We start from the raw sequence: 19,742 nt of genomic DNA, 5'->3' as shown, positions 1-19,742 counted from the left end.
ATAATTGTAGTTGTAATTTATTAACAATTGGCCATAAGATTGAATTTCTCTGATGGCTATAATAAGGCTTATACCGACAAACTATCATCAATTTTCGGTAATTTACCGATCGTAGAATGCAAATGGTAAAATTTTTGTACTCTGCCGCATTAACAGACATTGTCTCAAAGTTCAGTGCAGGTTCACTCAAACTCCTGCACTACAAGATGTTTAATGAAACTGTCGTTAGATTCGAGTCGTAGATTTTTCACAACTTGGAGTCCAGTCTAAAGCCAACTTGTATTCTGCATGGCTATCAGGGAGTGTTTTATGTTATGTGCATTTGTATAGTTAAGTGTACATACCTCGATTATAAGTCTTTGTGGCTTTTATCTTGGGAGAAAGAAGTCGGTAAGACAGAAAGTTTTATGACACTCAAGTTGACAGACATTCCCTGATAGCCATCTTAACTCAAACTTTTATTCAATCTACTGCCGAAATTTGTACCCAACTTGATGAAAAAATTGCAAACCAAACGTTTTTACATAAGTTGTCTACAAGTTACACTGCAATTTGACGTCAAGACTTGCAGTACAAATATTTTATTCAAGTTGTAGTAAAATTGTAGTACAATTTAACTAAAAGTTCGGTGTTAACTTGTATTCAAATTGGGGCTGTACCCTGATAGCCACAGTTTCAGACCAACCAAGTTGGTGTCAGATAGTTGCCACCAACTTAGCGACAACTTGCGGTCAACTTCCGAATTTGTAACTGTTGGCGCCAAGTTGGCTACAAGTTTCTGAGAAAAAAGAGACCAATCTACTGCCGCAATATGTCGCCAAATTTCTTGAGAAACTTATCGTCAACTTGGTGTGAAAAAGTTTCAGAGCAACTTTTGCCGACAACTTGGTGACAACTTGGTGAACAAGTTGACACCAACCGAGTTACTTTCCAAGAGTTGCCGCCAAATTGGTGACAAGTTGCGGCAGTAGATTGACAGAAAGTTGCGGCCAACTTGGTTATCAGGGTAGATTTTACTCAATTTATTTACAACTGTTGTACTGTAAAAATTTACGGCAAACTTGATGTCAAGTTAACTGTAACTGATGAAATCCAACTACTTTAAATCAAAGCGTGGCTATCAGGGAATTCAATATCATGATTACCACGTGTTATTGAGGCTAATAAAGTATAAATTAAATTTATTTTGTAGTAAACGAAATACCGTGAAATTCAATTATTTCTACTTTTTTAATTTTTGGTGTTAGCATAGCCAACCACGTGTTACTTAGACCGAAGTGTAAATCAAATTCAAATTATAGTGACGATAATACAGTGAAATTATTCCTGCTTTTTACTTATTTGTGCTTCATTATTCAAAATTCTATAATTATAAAATATATACATGTAAGTATTATCACATAATTATAATAATTAATTAATATATTAATGAGAAAATGGTACAATGCTCCCACACTTTTTCAATAATTTTACAAATATTTTTTTTTTTCATTGTTTTTATTTAACCTCTATTAAAAATTATTTTGCACTTATTATTTCAATGTGCTATAATAACATGTTTTTCAGTTTTTTTTTTCTTCTAATATTCAAACGATTAAATTAATATTTTCAGTCAAATGCCACCGAAAAAATCTAACCTCAACAACGCAAGCACCAGAGAGGCACGACGCAAACGTGTTAAAAGAGCTCATCAGTTGGCAGAACAAATCGAAACAGGAAATACAGCTCAAAGAATCAAGACAGAATCAGCAGAAGGTCGTGCACAAGAACAGCCTGATACACGTCTGCAACAGAATATTACGGGAACAAGAGCGGCACAAGAACAAAACATAGCTACAGTACGAGTACAGGAAGGAAAATTTCAATATATACATGTAAGTATTATCACATAGTTATACAAGTTAATTAATATATCAATTAAAAAATGGTACAAAGCTCGCCACACTTTTTCAATAATTGTATAAAGATTTTTCTTTTATTGTTTTTATTTAACCTCTATTAAAAATTATTTTGCACTTATTATTTCAATTTCAATGTGCTATAATAGCATGTTTTTTAGTTTAGACACTAACTGAATTTTTTACATTGTGTCAAAGATTTGATATTTTTGGCCGATTCACAAAGACATTGCTATATGGTGATGTTCCGCGTTATTTCACATGGAACAAATCCAGTAAAAAATGGGAACCACGAAAACAAGGAAAACGACATCCTTCCATTCCAGGCATATTCAAAGCTAAGAAATTGGGGCGACTTTACACAGTACATCCAAAGCAACGTGAGTGCTTCTATTTACGATTGTTATTGGTGAATGTGCCTGGACCAACGTCTTATGAATTTCTGCGAACAGTTAATGGTAGAGTATTCAATACATACCAAGATGCATGTCGTGAACTGCAATTGCTAGAAGACGATAACCATTGGGACTTAGCGCTTGCTGATGCTGCGTTGACATCAATGCCCAATAACATTCGTCAGCTGTTTGCAATTATTTTGACGACGTGTTATCCATTGCAAGCACAAACTTTGTGGGAAAAATATAAAAATTGCATGACAGAAGACATATTGCACCGAATTAGACAAACAGATCAATGCCAAAACATAGATTATACGCCAGAGATGTATAATGAAGCATTGGTGTTGATCGAGGATTTATGTGTTCTAATTTCAAATTTACCACTTAATCATTATGGTATGCCATCACCTAATCGCCCAGCTACTGACCTAGTCAATACCGATTTACAACGAGAACAACAATATGACCATGGAAATTTAGCCACGATTATCACGAACAGTGAGCCATTACTAACAGCAGAACAAAAAATTATTTATGATCGGATTATGCTGGCTGTTGCTGCTGAACAAGGCGGTATTTTTTTCTTGGACGCACCAGGTGCAACCGATAAGACATTTTTAATATCGTTGATTCTTGCCAAAATACGGTCGCAACAGAAAATCGCATTGGCAGTTGCATCGTCAGGCATTGCGGCTACTTTACTGGATGGTGGGCGAACGGCACATTCAACATTCAAGCTGCCATTGGATATTCATCATAAACCAGATGCAATGTGTAACATCAAAAAGAATAGTGGAATAGCTGCAGTGTTGCAGAAGAGTTCTATAATAATTTGGGATGAGTGCACAATGGCGCACAAATATTCACTTGAAGCATTGCATAGAACTATGCAGGATTTAAACAGCAATAATAAACTTTTCGGTGGTACTATCTTACTTTTGTCTGGTGATTTCCGTCAGACCTTACCGGTTATACCTCGCTCAACTTTCGCGGATGAGATTAATGCATGTTTGAAACAACCATTCTTATGGCGAAGTGTTGAAACACTTCGATTGACCATAAACATGGGGGTACAGTTGCAAAATGATCCATCAGCACAAATATTTTCCGAGCAATTACTAGATATTGGGAACGGTAAAATAGAACTGCAACCAAATACGTAATGCATCAAACTGCCAGACAATTTTTGTACTGTTCTTCAAGATAAAAATGAATTGATTCAGAGTATTTTTCCGGATATACAGAATAATTACTTGAATCATAACTGGCTCAGTCATCGGGCGATTTTGGCAGCCAAAAATGTTGATGTTGACGAAATTAACTTCCAGATACAACAGTTGTTACCAGGCGATCTGATGTCTTTTAAATCAATCGATACTGTTGTTGATGAAAATGAAAGTGTAAATTTTCCAACTGAATTTTTGAATTCACTAGATATACCTGGAATGCCACCCCACAATCTTCAATTAAAGATTGGTTCCCCGATTATTCTCCTACGTAATTGAAATCCACCTCAATTATGCAACGGTACACGTTTGATCATCAAAAAGATCACCGGAAACATTCTTGAAGCAACCATTTTAACCGGGAAGTTTAAAGGAAAAGTGGTCCTGTTGTCACGTATTCCAATGATACCGTCAGATTCTACCATACCTTTCAAACGGCTACAGTTTCCAATTCGTTTAGCTTTTGCCATGTCAATAAATAAGTCTCAAGGCCAAACAATGTCCATTTGTGGTTTAGATTTGGAAAATCCGTGTTTTTCTCATGGGCAGCTATATGTTGCATGTTCACGTGTTGGGAAACCGTCGAATCTATTTGTGTTAGCTAAAGACAGGTTAACCAAAAATATTGTGCACCAATTAGTGCTAAATTAAATTGAAATTGAAAGTATTTATAATTTAAAATAATAAATATTACTGTTAAAGATTTAAGACTATCTGCCTTACCTACCTCATTCATAAGTTTAAATGTCATATGTTATTCACTAATAACTTTGTAATATGCTCATTCGTTACAAAATTAAATGGAAATAATAAATTTAAAAATTAATTCTTTTGTATTGATTTCTGCTTAATATAAACTGTAAGAAAATTTTAATCAATCGTGTTCAACGTCCTTCCCCTTCAAATCCCAATCCCGTGAATTTGTGTACCAACTTCAACATTTCCGTCTTGGTTCGTAAATAATTTCATTGTACTAAAGGGTTATAGTCGTAGAAAATCTGTCATGGAGGTCACCATATGTTTTTACAAATACCATCTATGTAAAAAGCATGGTGGTCCCTAGGGACAGCTGTGACTGATGTTCTCCTACCGTTCCTCTTAAATTGTATACTACAATGTAATATAACAATAACTTTAGCCACAGCAACGCGTGGCCGGGTCTGCTAGTAAATGTTATAGAATTTCAGTGTCAAAAATTTTTATTTCTTATTAAATTATATCAATTTGAGGATAATTAAGAAAAAAATTTTAAGCAGCTGATTTGTGAATTTTTTAAAAATTTGTATTGATGAATAAAAAATTTTCGATTATTTAAAAATGGAAAGTCTTGTTTATATTCACAGGCTCTACGTGGCAGCCAAAAATATTTTGTCAGAGAGTTAGAAAAAAAGAAAAATTAAAATATTATTTTAATTTATAAATATTAACAATTATTAAAGATAAATTAATAAAAATGAATGGAAATTATTTATCGTTTGAAACTGTAGTTCTTAAAGTTGAAAACAGTGACAAGGTGAGAGGGTTAGTTTTTATGGAATCAGTTGATATGACAGTTTAAAGAATTAAACAAACAAATTTTTATAAAAAGTGACAGATAAAAATTTTTACTTGATTTTTTTGAATAAAAACAAAAAAATTTTTAAATATCAGCTGATTTTTCTTAAATATTTATAAATAAATTAATTATGATCTAACTAAAAATAATATATTTTCAGGATTGGAAAGTTGGAGACAATTCAGACATCAGTCAAGGATTCAAGGATCCTGATATTGATTACCCTATAGATATTGAGGACGTGAAGCTAGAGAAACTTGAAAATTCATCAGAAGATATTGATGCACCCGGTAAATCATTAAAATACTTTAATGTTTAATGATACTAATAATTTATAGAATTTTCATACAAATAATATTGTATTAAAACACCTTGCCATTTGGCCTGTGCCTTGGCATGTATTACTAATAATAAATTTTTTTTACCAAATAAATTATCACAAAAAAAAATCTTTAAGGAGGTTCGAGCGAATTTAATGTAAAAAATAATTTCCAACTTTGAGCTTTGAAATTAAGTATACGTATAAATAAATACGTAATTTATCTAATCCCAAAATTTAAAAAAGATTCACCGTTTAGTTACTTAGATATTAAATTTTAAAAATCACATATTTTATCTCCTTATACACGGGCTCTTATGGCGGACAAACGTTTTGTCGAGACTTTAATTATTTATTTCAATATTAACCTCCCAACTTTAACGGATAAAAAACTATACACAAGAAACTTGGATTATTGCAAAATATAAAAACAATTTAATAATAATACATTACCGATATAATTTTTGAAATATTTAAAGTCAAATTTTATGTTTGTAACTCGTTTATCGTCAGCCATTTATTCGAATAAAGATTTGGCAACATCGCGTCAACAGCTGAGAAAAAAGAAAGGGATAGAAATATAGTTACCGAGAGAGAAATGTTTAACTCACACACTCATCCACGTCTCTGTAATGGGTATAATCAAACGCGCTATTGCCAAATCTGTTTATTTATTCCGGCAAGTAATAAATACCTAAGTCATTTTATTACTTTACTTTATTAAATAAGTAAAAATCATCAATTATTAAATTGTTTAAATTATTTTAAATTAAAATAAAGAATTTTGACGAATATTGGGAAGACTAAAATTAAAAAAAAATTTTAACATTATTTTGACTCATTAGCTCAAACTTCCTTAAGGAAATGCTATTTTAAAACAATAATTAAAAAACTTTTAAGTAAATAAATTAAAAATTAAATAATTTAAAAAAAATTACATATTTTAAGGAGGTTTGAGCGAATCTAATGTAAAAAATAATTTCCAACTTTGAACTTTGAAATTAAATATACGTATAAATAAATACGTCATTTATCTAATCCCAAAATTTAAAAAAGATTCACCGTTTAGTTACTTAGATATTAAATTTTAAAAATCACATATTTTATCTCCTTATACACGGGCTCTTATGGCGGACAAACGTTTTGTCGAGACTTTAATTATTTATTTCAATATTAACCTCCCAACTTTAACGGATAAAAACTATACACAAGAAACTTGGATTACTGCAAAATATAAAAACAATTTAATAATAATACATTACCGATATAATTTTTGAAATATTTAAAGTCAAATTTTATGTTTGTAACTCGTTTATCGTCAGCCATTTATTCGAATAAAGATTTGACAACATCGCGTCAACAGCTGAGAAAAAAGAAAAGGATAGAAATATAGTTACAGAGAGAGAAATGTTTAACTCACACACTCATCCACGTCTCTGTAATGGGTATAATCAAACGCGCTATTGCCAAATCTGTTTATTTATTCCGGCGAGTAATAAATACCAGTAATTTTATTACTTTACTTTATTAAATAAGTAAAAATCATCAATTATTAAATTGTTTAAATTATTTTAAATTAAAATAAAGAATTTTGACGAATATTGGGAAAACTAAAATTTAACACTATTTTGACTCATTAGTTACGCTCGAACTTCCTTAAATGCTCTAAAAATTAAAAAATGCAATTTTTTAAAAATAATTTTCTAGAACTAGCTTATTTAAAAAAAAATTGTCTGCTAAGTTATTTAAGTGTCATTTAAATGAAAATTAATTTAGCAGATATTTAATAACTTGTAGAATTTTTTTTAACTTGTTAAATAAAAATGAAAAACTCTTAAGTGACTGTTAACTTTAATGTCATGTAATTTAATATTAATATTCAAAGTTTTGCACGACTCATGATGCGAAGCATCAGAGAGTGCTTTACGATCGAAAAATTTTTTTCGCCTCATTTTAGCAACTATTTTTAGTATTATAGCCTTGTTAGTTCACGGAATCAAGATATTTTGCATACTATTGTCGAGATAATTTAATGGAGATTAATTCCATACTTTCTAAAAATTGATTTACTGCAATAGAAACGGAAAAAAACATCAAAATAGGTCAAAAAATTTTCCTGTCCGTCATGTATGTAACCCCGGAAACACTGTAACTTGTGAAAAAATCAATTATTTGAGTTAAATTTTTTTTTTTTAATTCTAATCGACGATTGTAGGTCACTGAATGCGAATGGTTAATTAATTCATTGTCGTTTAATTACAATTAACCATAATTAGCCATAATTTATAGTTAAATTTGTCATTAAAGACAAATTTGGGGAACTGGGGAAATAAAGGATAAAGGGGAGGAGGGACCGTACTCAGTAGGAATTTTTCGGTAACCGAAAAATAATTCAGACAGCCCAGACCGGGACTCGAACCCGGATCATTTGGTTACGCGCCAAAGGCTCTACCAGTTAAGCTATCCGAGACATTGTCCGTGACTACCATTCCGTCACCTAATAAAAGACGAAAACTACAAGACTGTATATCTATATATATCCATGTAAAATTAACATGGATGGTGATATATCTATATCTATAGATATTATGTACATTTTATTCAACCAGGGGCGCTTGTGCAGTACCTTCCTACTACAGCTATTTTTTCGGCAATTAATTTTGAACGACTTAAGTTTTTTTTTTTTCTTTTTTTATATTTCATAATTAAATGAGCATTATGAGTCGTGCACTTTTGGATTTTCCAAACTTTTTTTTTTTAATTAATATTAATCTACAATTTTAGATTTTATAAGCAATAATTTGGACAGTACCTGTTTAAAAGAAGAATTATTCCCTGATAATAACAAAAGTTCATTAATTGCAATGGAGAAAAAAAATGAAATCAAAATTTTGGATAAAAATTCAGGAAGAAATATAAAAATTTACACTTGCGATGATTGTCAAGCGACTTTTGATAAAAAGTCAACTATGCAGACGCATATTAAGACTCATCAAGCAGACTTGTCTCAGAACAAAGCTCCAGAAATTGAGTCGGAGGACAAGCCATATTCTTGTGACGTCTGTCCTTCAAAGTTCCGTTTCGAAAGATATTTAAAACAGCACAAGCGAATAATCCACACGGAAAAAAAGCGTTTCTCTTGTGTCAATTGTTCTTCAGCATTCCGAACAAGAACTCACTTGAACAGACACATGATTTGTCACTCGGGAGAACAACCTTACGCTTGCGACATCTGCAGGTCTCAGTTCCGGCGGAGGGGTAGTCTAAAAAAACACATGTTAATTCATAAAGAAGAAAAACCTTACCAGTGTAATATTTGTTCGTTGAAATTCCGGCACAGAGATTACTTGAACAGTCATGTTAGAATCCACTCGACGGAAAAACCTTTTGCTTGCAGCGTTTGTTCCTCCCAGTTCCGCCATAGAAGTACTTTGAACATGCACCTCAAGAGCCACGAGCAAGAGGAACCTTGTGTGTGTGCAATTTGCTCCGCTAAGTTCCGGAACAAGAAGAACCTGAGGGAACACATGAGGATTCACGTCGGAAACAAACCTCATAAATGTGTAATTTGTTCCGCGAGGTTCTTGAAGAAAAGTCTTTTGGAAAAACACACCCGGGTTCATACTAAGGAACGCCCGTTTTTATGTAACGTTTGTTCCTCGGATTTCCGGCAGAAAAGAGCTTTGGATCAACATATGAAAGTTCATTTTAATTAAAAAGCTATGTGATATTTGTGAAAAATATTTTCTTTAGATAAAAGGAAATTTATTATGACAAAAGTCATTAATTTTGTAAAAATATAAATCTATTAAATTAGAAGAGTATTTTTATCTCAAAGAGATTTTATTTTTTTTTTTATTAAATTAGAATTTAAAAAATGTTTGAATATAATTGTATTTTTTTGTAATAAATTATTTAATAAGAAAAATATTTGAATTTTCAATTTTCATGCAAATTAAGTTGGCCGACATTTAGAAATTTTTAGAATTTTTTTTATTGAAAAAATTATTTAAAAAAACCAAATTTATAAACTAACGTAAAGTATCCAGTACTTGAACACATAAAAATGGGACCGGTACTTGAACAAACTTTTCAAATTGTTATAATACAAAATCCATAAATTTATTGAGAGTAATATTCGCATATTATAATTATTAAATGATACAGTAATTGATTTTTTTAAGTTTTTTCAATTATAAATCAAAACAATTATATTTTTATTAACTTAAAAGTTGACATAAAGAGAATCGCCGATAGATGCTATTTTTTCCATGAAAAAGTTACTAAATCGTAAACCGAACAATCAGTCAAACAAACGGTATATTATCATTTTAATTAAAAAAAATTGTACGATCTAATTAAATAGTCTTTTCTAAATAACATATATTTTTTGCAAAGACATAAACTATAATTTTTATATTAAATTTTAGCGTTCAACTATACCTCGAAATTTTCAAAGCGGTACCCATAACCTGAACAGGCTGGAGCCGTATAATTTTAACAGCACTATAACCTCTAATAGGTTTATAGACTAGTGATCGGCATTGTCATTTGTATTAATTACTGCAATTTAAATAAGTTTTATGACTAAAAATTAGTGTAGTTAAAAATTATTGAACGTTTTGAATTGAGTTTTTTTTATTTATAATCGAAAATTTGCTTTGTCATTCATAAAAAATGTATTTAAAAAATTAAATACAAATATTTGTCATTTTCAAATGAACATATTAAATATTGACAGTATTACTTTTAATATTATTCAATAATATGTTATATTTCTTTTGATATTTCAATAAAATGTTGAAAATTTTTAGTGTGCCTATTGCCATATATTTTATTAGTTCAACTACTGCTCCCAGAGTGTTCAACTACTACTCCTTTCATAAGGCAAAGTACCCAGTACTTGAACACTTATAAAAATAGGACCAGTACTTGAACAGACTTTTCGAATTGTTATAATACAAAATCCGTAAATTTATTATGAGTAATATGCGCATATTATAATAAATAATAGTTTAAAAAAACTAAAAACACGCTTTTTATAGAAAACCAAACTAAAAAATAGAAAATAAATTTAAATTAAGAATAGTGTTAAAAATTTCAATAAATATAAATTAATAATAGTGTAAATAAAAAAAATGTATTTTATTTTAAAAAAAGCGTGAGGTGCATGGTGTCAATAGTTATAAATATTTTATTGACAGATATGATTAGAGTGATTATCATTTTGATAATATCTTAAAAAGCACCCCACGCTTTTTTTAAAATAAAATACATTTTTTTTATTTACACTATTATTAATTTATATTTATTGAAATTTTTAACACTATTCTTAATTTAAATTTATTTTCTATTTTTTAGTTTGGTTTTCTATAAAAAGCGTGTTTTTAGTTTTTTTAAACTATTATTTGTTGATTATCAAAAATATTCAGGCGCACAAATTACCCACGGAGAGTTACATACTGACATACTGACATACTGACATACAAGTGAAGCTAATAAAAAAAATAATTATTTATAAATATTATAAATACGGGGAATCAGAGTTCGATTTCGGAGAGCGAGCCTGAGAAACGGCTACCAGAACCAAGGAAGGCCGCAGGCGCGCAGATTACCCACGGAGAGTTACTGACATACTGACAAACTGACATACAAGTGAAGCTAATATAAAGCGTGTAATAAAGCGTGTAATTATTAAATAATACAGTAATTGATTTCTCTAAGTTTTTTCAATTATAGATCAAAACAATTATATTTGTATTAACTTAAAAATTGACATGTCGAGAATCGCTGATAAATGCTATTTTTTCATTAAAAAGGTACTAAATTGTAAACTGAACAATAAAAAAAACGGTATATCATTTTAAGTTAAAACAAATTGTACCATCTAATGAAATAGTCTTTTCTAAATAACATATATTTTTTACAAAGACATAAACTATAATTTTTATATTAAATTTTAGCGTTCAACTATACCTCGAAATTTTCAAAGCGGTACCCATAACCTGAACAGGCTGGGGCCGTATAATTTTAACAGCACTGTAACCTCTAATAGGTTTATAGACCAGTGATCAGCATTGTCATTTGTATTAATTACTGCAATTTAAATAAGTTTTATAACTAAAAATTAGCGTAGTTAAAAATTATTGAACGTTTATCATATCGCAGTACTTTTATCTCGGATAAAATTTTATCCCGGATTGAAAAACTGGCCCTAAGTAATTTTAATAAAATTTTATCTTACTTAATATAAAACTGAAGTTAGCAGATGCCTAAAAATTTTTGATTTTTTTTATTAATTAAATTACAACTAAAAAAATATTTCTAAAAAATTACACTTGTAGTTTTTTAAATTTTTGATATGTGACAATTTTTTTTTTAATTGTTTAATTGAAATTTTCTTCAATAAAAAATTTCGAAAAATTTTGAAATGTCGGCTAACTTCTTTTTCATTAATTAATTCATTTAATTATTTTGAAAATTATTGACTGTATATTAGTCATGAAATATTTATAAATTACAAATAATTTATACAAATAGCAGGTACAATTTTTTTTATTCTTTAATCTGGAATTCGAGTCAAAAAAAATTGAGTTTTAAGTTTGCAGACAGCTAACATTTATTTAAATTATAAAAAATTTTTTTATCAAGCTTAAAATTGAAAAAAAAAAAAAAAAAAAAAAAATTGAACTTTACGTTTAAAAAAATATTTATAATTTAAAAAATGTCTTCTGTTAATTTTAGACTCGTAAAAATAAACTTTTTTGTAAAAAATACAAAATCTTTATTTACAAATTTAACTATCTAAAATTCAACAGATTTTTCTTTATTCTTAGTCAGAAGCTGCATAGCACGTTGAGATTTTCCGATACCTAGCTTAGGTAATCCGCGATTCAATCCTTCCAGCAAGATGCAAGCCTTGCAAATTTCCTGACTGGACACGAATCCGCAGCGACTGCAGTGTCTTCGCTCAGGCATCTTCACAGTCCCTTTGACCTGCAACCTTTCGCCTGAATGGATGATATCAATGATTGAGGATGGCCTTACTTTTTCCAAATTTTTCAGAAAAGTCCTCGTGTGTCCGCGGTACGCATTCGGCGCGAATATGCACTCTGTTGAGAAGTAAACGAGCTGTTTGTAGTAGGCGTACATTACTATTTCCTTTTCGTAAGTGTACTTCAGTGGCTTGCAACGCATTATTGTATCTTCACCAGACTGTTAGAGTAAAAATAAATTATTATTAAAAAAAATATCAATAAAATTTTAATTGAAAATTAATTTTTTAGTTTTCATGTAAATTAAAAATTAATGAAATTTTCATTAAAAATTAATTTTTAATTTCTTTAAAAAAATTTAAAATAAAAAATCGATAAAATTAAAATTCAAAATAATTTTTTCAGTTTTAAGCAAATTAAATATTAATAAAATTTTTTTTAAAAATTAGTAAAATTATTATTAAAAATTAATTTTTAATTTCTTTAAAAAAAATTAACATTGAAAAAAAAATCAAAATTTTAATTTTAAATCAATTTTTGCGTTTTTAAGTAAATTAAAAATTAATAAAATTTTTATTAAAAATTAATTTTTAATTTCTTTAAAAAAAATTAACATTGAAAAAAAAATCAAAATTTTAATTTTAAATCAATTTTTGCGTTTTTAAGTAAATTAAAAATTAATAAAATTTTTATTAAAAATTAATTTTTAATTTCTTTAAAAAAAATTAAAATTTCAAAAAAAAATCGATAAAATTAAAATTTAAAATTGATTTTTCAGTTTTTAATTAAATTTAAAATTAAATTTTCACTTTTTAAGTAGATTTAAAATTAGTAAAATTTTTGTAAAAAATTAATAAAATTTTTGTAAAAAATTAATAAAATTTTTATTAAAAATTTACTTTTAATTTCTTTAAAAAACATTAAAATTAAAAAAAAATCGATAAAATTAAAATTTAAAATTGATTTTTCAGTTTTTAATTAAATTAAAAATTAGTCAAATTTTTGTCAAAAATTAATAAAATTTTTATTAAAAATTAATAGAATTATTATCAAAAATTAATAAAATTTTTACTAAAAATTAATTTTTAATTTATTTAAAAAAAATTAAAATTTAAAAATAAATCGATAATATTAAAACTTTAAATTAATTTTTCAGTTTTAAGTAAATTAAAAATTAGTAAAATTTTTATTAAAAATTAATTTTTCTTAAAAAAATTTAAATTAAAAAAAAAATCAAAATTTAAATTTAAAATTAAATTTTCACTTTTTAAGTAGATTAAAAATTAGTAAAATTTTTGTAAAAAATTAATAAAATTTTTATTAAAAATTTACTTTTAATTTCTTTAAAAAACATTAAAATTAAAAAAAAAATCGATAAAATTAAAATTTAAAATTGATTTTTAAATTTTTAACTAAATTAAAGATTAATGAAATTTTTATAAAAAATTATAAATAAAGAAATGTAATTACCGTAATTATTGACGTACATCTCTCAAGCCTAGCAATATCTCCCCGTAAAATATTCATCAAAACAGTCTCTGCAATATCATCAGCATTGTGTCCAGTAGCGATGCAATCAACCTCCAGAAGAGCAGCACCACGGTCTAAAGCTTGGCGTCTAAATACCCCGCAAAAGGTACAATTATTTTTACGGCCTATTTGTTCGACTATTTTGTCCATTGTCCAGCCGTAGAGGTCCTTGTAAGATAGGATTTTTAGAGGCATTTGATAGTCATCTCTGTTCTGCTCGACTGTCTTCAAACTATCGTCTCGGTAACCTGCAATTTTATCATTAATAATTAGTAATTATTAAGTCAATAAAAAAAAACACAATATTGAAATTTACAAATAATTTTTTAACAAAATAAATTAAGCTTTGCGAATAAATTTTTTTTAGAATAATTTATCAGTTTAAAATTTTTATTTAATAAATAGCGAAAAAAAAAAAACTTGCCTGTTATTCCCTCGTCAATTGACAACAAAAATAAATCAAGCCCATAATTGTATCTGTCGTTTAAAACTTTAAGAACATAAGCCAAGACAGTTGAGTCTTTGCCACCTGATGCTCCTATTGCAACTTTGTACCCAGGTTTGAATAATTTACCATTAACTATTGTGTGATGAATTTCTGTCTCAAAGGCCAGGAAAAAACATTCTTTGCACAGTGCATCTCCAGTTTTAGGTCGCTGAAAAATTTAAATATTTAATTAAAAATCAATCACAATAAAAAAAAAGCTTTGAAAAATTTCCATTAATTATTTGTTTTCTTTTATTTTTAGTTATAATTTAATTGTTACAAAAATCTAACAGATTAATGATCTGTTATCTTTGATAACAATGGAGTTATCTTTGATAATCATCTATCGTTTACCAATCATTACGCTGCTATAGCTGCATCAGCTCTCAAGACCCTGGGATTTGTAATTAGAATGACAAAAAATTTTAAAAATCTAGTAGCAATTAAGGCCCTATATTCAGCCCTCGTTCGACCTAAGTTAGAGTATGCGTCGGTTATCTGGTCACCGACCTATAAAAAGCATATACAGAGCCTCGAAATAATACAACGTAAATTCATTAAATATCTTGTCTACAAGAAAACTGGTGACTATCCGGTTCGTGGAACCAATTATCTCGACTTATGTAGGAGCACTAATATGCTGACTCTCGAAGAGAGAAGAAAATGTGCGGCGGTATTATTTGTTATGGGTGTTTGTAGGAGTTTTGTTCACAGCCCAAATTTCCTCCCCTTGCTCCCTATTAAACTACCATCGCGTAACCTCAGATCCTCGAATCTCTTCCATCTTCCTCTAGTGAGATCGACTTTGGCACAGGCATCTCCATTGTATAGACTCTCAGCAATTTGTAATTTCGTCGTTGCCAATAATAATGATGAGGATCTTGAACTTGATCTTTTCGGATACAATCAACCGCTCACTCCTAGTACTCTTGCGTCAATAATTCTGAAATTGCGTGATACCGATACTTAAGGTAGTACCCTCGCGACTTCCGTCGTCAAAAGTTTGTGCTAGAGTGTATGGTACATATACTTTAGAGTCATTATTGACAAGCCTAAAACTTTTTGCTGTTTATGTACTTATTTTAGCCAATCACAAACGAGAAACTGATCGTTTGAAAAGTCTGGCAACACTGCGTGAGCGTTAAGATATTTTATAGTGGTTATACTGTAGTGTTTTGGACTAACTGTAGATTAACCTCTGTTTTGACACATGCGTTTATTTATTTATTTACATACATTTATTCGGAAATATAATTACAATGTCTGAAAAATTGACTTATAAAGGACGATTCATAAAAAAGTCCTTGAAAACGACAGAAATCACTAGCAAATATGCAAATAACAAATAGAAAAAATAATTGACAATATTGTTTTGTTTTCAGAAAAATCAGTAATTGAATTTTTATGTTGATGTATTTACGGATTTTAAATTTTAGTATTTTTTTTATTATTTCATCTGACTATTATTTTTATAACTTATGAAAGATTAATATATATTATTATATTCAACTTATTAACTTTTTGAATTTTTATAAATATAGAAAATACTTATTTTCATAAAATAATCATTGTTACTTTTTAAATACACAAAACTAATAACTATAAAGTTACACTTAAAGTAAATTAAAAGTTTCAAATTTTTCAGCGCATGCGCGTCTCATATTTTTTCGCGGCTCACAAAACTTGCGTTGTTGCCACAGTTTTATTAACGTATCCCCTCCTCGGCTAGAGTCTGGTAAATTTTTCATTGCTTATTAATAAATATCTCTGAAACTGTGTGGTAATTATCAATGAAATTATTTTAAAAAATTGTTTAGTTGTTAGTTAACGTTACTCTAGTTTTTTAAAAGAATCCTAAGAAAAGTTTCTGAGATATAAAATGTTTGTAGGTAAACTTTTCGATATCCCGTATACCGCAATGTAAAAGAGCGTTCAAAACTCAAACTTTGAAATTAAATATCTCTGAAACTAAATGGTCAAAAATTTTCAAATTGCGCCAATCGACGCAGAATTATATGAATATTAATCTGCCGAAGTTAAAAAAAATCCTAAGAAAACGACTCTGGCGAGGGTACTACCTTAACTCCTCATAATATAACTAATATAGGTACACTTGGTCCTGGCTAACAACAATAGGAGCTGAAAATGTAACCCTGATTAAGAAATATGATTTGGAATGATTCGAAAAATTTTAATAATTTCATATTGTATGATATCACAAAATTATGATTCACAATTATTCAAAATGATTCAATTTTAGTTCTGAATAATTTTAAATCATAATTTTATTATTCAAAATGATTCAAAGTTCTTAGTTCTGAATAATTTAAATCATAATTTTACTATTCAAAATTATTCAGAATGATTCAAAGTTCTTAGTCTTTTTATGGACCATCATCCAATAACTCTGCATATATATTTGAAAATAATATATAATTTGAAAAAAAAAGTCACAAGTCCTAAAGGGATCATGAATCAAATGGCGAACCGGTGTTTACTGGACAATATGTTCAGAGGTCAACTTTCGAGGGCTTAAAAGGAAATTACTTGGCAATTTTTGCAAAAGCGATATTAGATAAAAAAAAGAAATAACAAATTGTATCAGAACCAACGATGGGGTTTTATTAATACAAAATGATGTTAAAAACGTAATACCAGAAGAGGAAAAAATTTATACCCGATGTATTTATAATAGTGTAGTGTTTTATGGTACACTTTATACTAAAAGGCAATAAAACAAACAACACAACAGTCTACTTAGATAACAATAAAATTGCTAAGATTCATTGCTTTTATAATCGACATGATCAAGTTTACGTAAAGGTAACAGTAGCTGCAGTAGAAAAATTTGATATTTTTGAACATATATTTGTTATAAAAGAGTGGGAAAATAAATTTACAATTATAGATATAAAAAAATAGTATCAAAATGGTATTTATTAGAGTAGAAAATTTATCTTTGATTTCTATGACTGACTATGTATGTCTACAACCCAATAGTTTTGAGGTTCAATAAAAAATAAAATTATACCTATGTAACAATGACAATTCAATCTTTGTATCCCTATAACGACACCTTCATTACCATTCTATTTATCAAACTAATAACAATTAAATGATTATGATCACTCTGGGATCGAAAATATTAAAAGAAATTTATAAAATTTAAAATTACCCAAACGAGCTTTCAATGTTATTCAGTATTATTTAAGATGATTTGAAGTTGGAATCATTTAAAATAATATTAAATCATGGAAAACCAGAAATTATAATATTATTTTTATCATTCAATATTATTCAAAATGATTCGAACGTTTAAATTATGCTAAATAATTTTATATCATCTGAAGAACCAGAAATTTCTATATTATTTTTATCATTCAATATTATTCAAAATGATTTGGAAGTTGAAATCATTTCGAATAATAAATCATTTGATGAACCAGAATTTTCGATGTTATTTTATCATTCAATATTATTTAAAATGATTCGAACGTTTAAATTATGCTAAATAATTTTATATCATCTGAAAAATCAGAAATTTCTATATTATTTTATCATTCAATATTATTCAAAAATGATTTTGGAAGTTGAAATCATTTCAAATATTTAAATCATCTGAAGAACCAGAATTTTCAATATTATTTTATCATTCAATATTATTCAAAAATGATTTGGAAGTTGAAATCATTTCAAATCATTTTAAATCATAAAATAATATTACATTTTTTATTATTTGATATGATATAAAATGATTCGTTGTAAAATTTATGCTTGAAAGTCAAAATCATCCTGACAATTTGGGATGATTTGAAATGATTAAACCCGCGTCTTTTCGAATCATTCCAAATGAGATTTCTTAATCAGGGAACTCTGCATATGTAAACTTGTATCATTTCTATTTTTTCTTCTTTTTTCTCTTTCTTTTTACTACATTAGTTACTAAACTATATGTAAATAAATACATTAAACATTCAATTATTAAGTTTTAGTTTATATAGAGCCTTACACTATCTTAAGATTGCTACAATGTCAAAATCGTCAACATTGTAAAAATTAAGTAACCCTGTTATTGGCCCTTTGGGCTGTTGGGTTTATGTAATGGAAAAATAAAATAAAATAAAAATAAATAAAATGATTGTCAAATTAACAGACAACTGTCAATTTTTTTAATTTCTATGACAACTAAATTAATAATTGTAAAATTTAAAAGTACAAATTTTTTTAATTATTTATTTGTTATAATTTTTTTGTAATAAAAATAAAGAAATTTTCAGCATCACAAAAAATTTTAAATGTCTAATTTTACTATAATATATTTTTTCCTTATAAATATTTTAAAACTCACCTTTAGTATTGCTTTATTGGGACAATTTGCTGAACATTTTGGTGGCATTGTTAAATCAAATAATTGAAGGGTAATAATTAACAATGAGTAACAATGTGAGTAAATAAAACAGGTTAGTTTTGGATTCTGATTTCTGGTTACATCAGATTGTAATAACAAAAATATTTACACGTGCTACATTTTAATAGAAAAAAGTGAAATTGATGTTACCGACTGCAGAGCAGTCAGCACTCGTCTTAAATAATTTAAATTAATAAATAATACAGACCTTACGATAAAGAATGCGATTTTGATAAAATTAGCCAGCTTTTCATAGAATGAGGTGCTATTTTTTTTTTTTTTTAGTAAAAATTAAAAAAATTTTTTGTAAAAAAACTATGAGGGACCTAACGAAAATTTTGGTGGACCTATCCGGACCTAACGTAGACCTATCGATTAAGGTCATTTTTACTTCGCGAATCCTTGGATGAGGTGCTAAATTTGCACAGGTTAATAAATCTTCGATTTTCTTAGCGGGAAGTTAAAATCCGAACAAAAACAGTTTCACTGTAAAAAAAATCGCGCCAAGTCCACGTTCATAAGACTATTAGGAAAAAAAATTTTTTTTTTTCTTTACAAAAAGTTACAAAATAAAAAAATTAAAAAATCCAAGTAACCGATATGATTGCTTATGATTTTCGGAAATTAAAAAAAATCTTATTGTAAATTTAAAAATTAAAAAAAAAATTTTAGAACGTATTTAGTGTGCGTGGTTGCAAAATATTTTACTTTTAATGAAATTCGTAGAATCTATTTACTAGGACTTTAAAAAAATTGAAATACACAATGACGCACATCGATAAGGTAAAGTACCCAGTACTTGAACACTTATAAAAATGGGACCAGTACTTGAACAGACTTTTCCAATTGTTATAATACAAAATCCATAAATTTATTATGAGTAACATGCGCATATTATAATTATTAAATGTTACAGTATTTGATTT

At 27.9% G+C, this 19,742-nt stretch overlaps 2 protein-coding genes across 4 annotated transcripts; one reads left to right on the top strand and one right to left on the bottom strand.

Annotated features, from left to right (window-relative positions):
* The first annotated feature begins 910 nt into the window (after nucleotides 1-910).
* On the top strand, nucleotides 911-9,166 carry LOC123265357 (gastrula zinc finger protein XlCGF8.2DB-like). 3 transcript variants are annotated; one of them, XM_044729082.1, is made up of 5 exons: nucleotides 911-1,168; nucleotides 1,248-1,386; nucleotides 1,613-1,874; nucleotides 5,238-5,367; nucleotides 8,181-9,166. In XM_044729082.1, exons 3-5 carry the CDS (start codon nucleotides 1,617-1,619, stop codon nucleotides 9,110-9,112), a joined length of 1,320 nt encoding a protein of 439 aa, XP_044585017.1. In that variant the 5' UTR covers nucleotides 911-1,168; nucleotides 1,248-1,386; nucleotides 1,613-1,616; the 3' UTR covers nucleotides 9,113-9,166. The 3 variants fall into 3 exon arrangements, with proteins under 3 accessions (XP_044585017.1, XP_044585016.1, XP_044585018.1); XM_044729081.1 differs by having other exon boundaries at nucleotides 911-1,386; XM_044729083.1 differs by lacking the exons at nucleotides 911-1,168; nucleotides 1,248-1,386; nucleotides 1,613-1,874 and adding an exon at nucleotides 4,498-5,035 and having other exon boundaries at nucleotides 8,181-9,164.
* A 3,009-nt stretch (nucleotides 9,167-12,175) lies between these two features.
* LOC123265359 (cytoplasmic tRNA 2-thiolation protein 1) lies at nucleotides 12,176-18,894 on the bottom strand. Its single transcript, XM_044729085.1, has 4 exons — nucleotides 18,757-18,894; nucleotides 14,346-14,577; nucleotides 13,862-14,169; nucleotides 12,176-12,611 (listed from the first exon to the last, which is right to left on the bottom strand). Exons 1-4 carry the CDS (start codon nucleotides 18,802-18,804, stop codon nucleotides 12,201-12,203), a joined length of 999 nt encoding a protein of 332 aa, XP_044585020.1. The 5' UTR covers nucleotides 18,805-18,894; the 3' UTR covers nucleotides 12,176-12,200.
* Between the last annotated feature and the right edge of the window lie 848 nt (nucleotides 18,895-19,742).

This window comes from Cotesia glomerata, linkage group LG5 (genome assembly GCF_020080835.1).
Source record: "Cotesia glomerata isolate CgM1 linkage group LG5, MPM_Cglom_v2.3, whole genome shotgun sequence".
NCBI lineage: Eukaryota > Metazoa > Arthropoda > Insecta > Hymenoptera > Braconidae > Cotesia > Cotesia glomerata.
Note: the sequence above shows the minus strand (reverse complement) of the source record. Positions and strands in the feature narration are given on the sequence as shown.